Source organism: Trachymyrmex septentrionalis, unplaced genomic scaffold (assembly GCF_001594115.1).
Source record: "Trachymyrmex septentrionalis isolate Tsep2-gDNA-1 unplaced genomic scaffold, Tsep1.0 scaffold108, whole genome shotgun sequence".
NCBI classification, from domain to species: domain Eukaryota; kingdom Metazoa; phylum Arthropoda; class Insecta; order Hymenoptera; family Formicidae; genus Trachymyrmex; species Trachymyrmex septentrionalis.
This window is the reverse complement of record NW_017304207.1, coordinates 835990-838740: the sequence shown is the minus strand read 5'-3', so window position 1 is coordinate 838740 and position 2751 is coordinate 835990. Positions and strand designations below refer to the sequence as shown.

General features: G+C 33.4%; 1 protein-coding gene across 5 annotated transcripts in view; it reads right to left on the bottom strand.

Annotated features, from left to right (window-relative positions):
* Positions 1-2751, bottom strand: part of LOC108747604 (protein Skeletor, isoforms B/C) — a 74645-nt gene that overhangs the window by 33878 nt on the left and 38016 nt on the right. For all 5 annotated transcript variants that reach the window (XM_018485206.1, XM_018485215.1, XM_018485188.1 and 2 more), the window contains exon 3: positions 663-888. In XM_018485206.1, the coding sequence (XP_018340708.1) occupies positions 663-888 (226 nt within the window). The remainder of the gene's footprint in view (positions 1-662; positions 889-2751) is intronic.

Below are 2751 nucleotides of genomic sequence, written 5' to 3'. Positions count from 1 at the left end.
GGGGGGGGGGTGAAAAACAGAAGGAAGGCCGAACGAGCGAGTCGTACGCGGGAGAGTGCAGTTAATAAAACGAGAATTATACGCCAATCTCGTTCGGATTTCATCTACGCGAGCACTTTATTACGTTTCTACTCGGCTGCTTCCTACCCACTTTAGTACACGTTCGAAAAATCGTTTGCAACGAGTATCGTTTTAATATATACAAAACGCCGTATACACTGATAGCCTCACCTTTCCACATTAACCGCGACAGTCGGATTATCAATCTCACACAAAGTTGCTCGCTTATCATTATATGGCACGAGCAATTTTATTGCTTACATCAAATGGTCTAATTAATTTCAATTAATTATGTTACTTTCTTCTACAAACTTACTGACTGTATTTTACTTATATATATTGTTGTAAATCTCTATATAATCAATCAATTCTTTAAAAAAATACATATTTTTCTCACACGTAATGTAATTATATGTAAATATCGAGATAATGTCAAAATTAAAAATTGCCTAATTAATTTATATTAATTACGCGTGCTACTTCCTTCTCTATAAATAACTCTTCTATTTATATTACTACAAATTGTTATATAATTAAAAAAGAAATATACGTTTTCCTTCACAATATAATATCATAAATGTAGAAAATAAAATATCAGTTACCTGCCCTTATCAGTCTCGGGATAAGGTACAATGTAACCTTCAGGATTGGGTTGGCTGGTGTTGCCAACCCAGAAGTAAGCATCTGGGCCGGTGCCATCGTAGCAAAATCCTTTTATGAATATCGTTGCATCATCAACGGCATACACTTTACCTTTGATGCCGTGTGCGTATTGTTCTAGGGTTCCGATTAATTTACCATAATAATTAGGTCCGTTCCTGGCGTAACCTGAAAATAGAAATAATATAATTATAAAATGTTAGCTCTCAGTACGATTAAAACATATACATATCATCTATCTGATCATTTTATCTTTAATACAAATAATATTTACTATTATGTTACAATATTTATAATTCAGAATCTTTTTGGTCATTTATAGATATTTCATACAAAATATATGAATTAAATATATGTAGTCTAATGTTTTTAACACTATTGATTAAAAATAAAAAAAATAAAATTAAAAGTTAAGAAATACAAACATTTATATAAGGATTTGTACAACTTCTTCATGAATAAAATAATTATTAATAGTTCGCGCAAAAAAAAAGAAAACAAATTTTGTGATCATTATTTTTTATCTTCTTGTTATTTTCCTCACTCGCGCACGTATATAGCCTGCTTTTTAACGTTATGATTGTTCGATTTAACTAAAGCTCCTTGAAAGATAGCTAAAGCGATTTGTGAATTTTGTCCAAACGAGCAACGAGCCGGGGATACCGAGGAGGAAGTACGCTTCACCCTCGTGATGTAGGTTGGACGCATCGCCGCCCCGATACAAAACCGATGCGATGCCGTCTCGACAACGCAAAGGGAAGCCGGCGTGGCGCGGTTCCGCGATTTGCATGAATTTCATTTCATTTGCTCGACAGGTCCGTAAAGCCGTTTGCGGGCGTTGCAAATATATATATATATATATACATATATATACATATAGATATATCGGAATATCCACCCATGACAGTAAAGATCAGAGGGCGTTTACGACCGTAGTCTGAAGAGTAGACTTGGTTGATGATCGCACTATGCGCGTCTGGGAAGAATAAGTTTAAAAGCCGATGCGGGGAGGAGGTACTTGGTAACTTAGCCAAATACGTCTGAAGGGTAATACTGGTAATAGAGATAAAGGCTCAATGCGGAAAGATGGAATGAAATTAACGGATTAGGGTTTAGCCCTTAATCCTTGGGGAATCGGCCGTAGAACACGCGCAGACTTAAAAACCGTCTCTCGCTATTGGTCCTCTTAATTCGATGTATCGAATATGAAAAGTGCTCAGTTAAATAACTACAAGAATATAAAATGCAAAATTTACGAATGTGGAAAAAATATTTCGTTTGCTACGGAACGTTCCAAAAATTATGTATTTAACATCATCGAATCGACTAAAATATTTGCACGGTATATTACATAATGCCCTAGTTTTAGAACAAATAATAATAAAATATATGAATATTTGAGAAGAATATCTTAAATATATTTTCACATCTTTTCTCTTTCTTGAAACAAACATAAAGTTTCATAAAACATATATCTATACAAAAAAATAATACTGATAACTGCAAATTTTACATCGTACTTTAACCCTTTGACATTTTTTTTTTAAATTGGTCATACAATAGGCGTTTTTCTAGCAAGGATGTAGTGTAACGCAGAGAATTATTCTATCCTTAATATTGATAAATAACGAGAATGGAAAAACGTCCAGGATCTATTGTGATAATACTTTTGAAATTTTCGCGATATTTCCTTCACAAGTGCCAAAGGGTTTGGATACAATATCTCAAACACACAGTTCGCTTGACATCTTTCTTTTTTTATTTTTTTTATTTTTAATTTTTTTTACTTTACTAGAGGAATGCCAAGCGGATTATGCCTCCACGTGATGCATCCTGGGTAACGCCAAAATAGTCTGAAATGTAGTAATTTATGTTAAAACACTATGAAATAAATTATGATTGCGATATGAACAATTTTTTTAACATAAAAGTAATTATAACTCGGAAACGACTTATTTCCGGACCTATGTTTATATAGCTTTTTATCTTCTTTTTGGGTCCCAAATTACATCTCGAAATATTGCGAGCGAC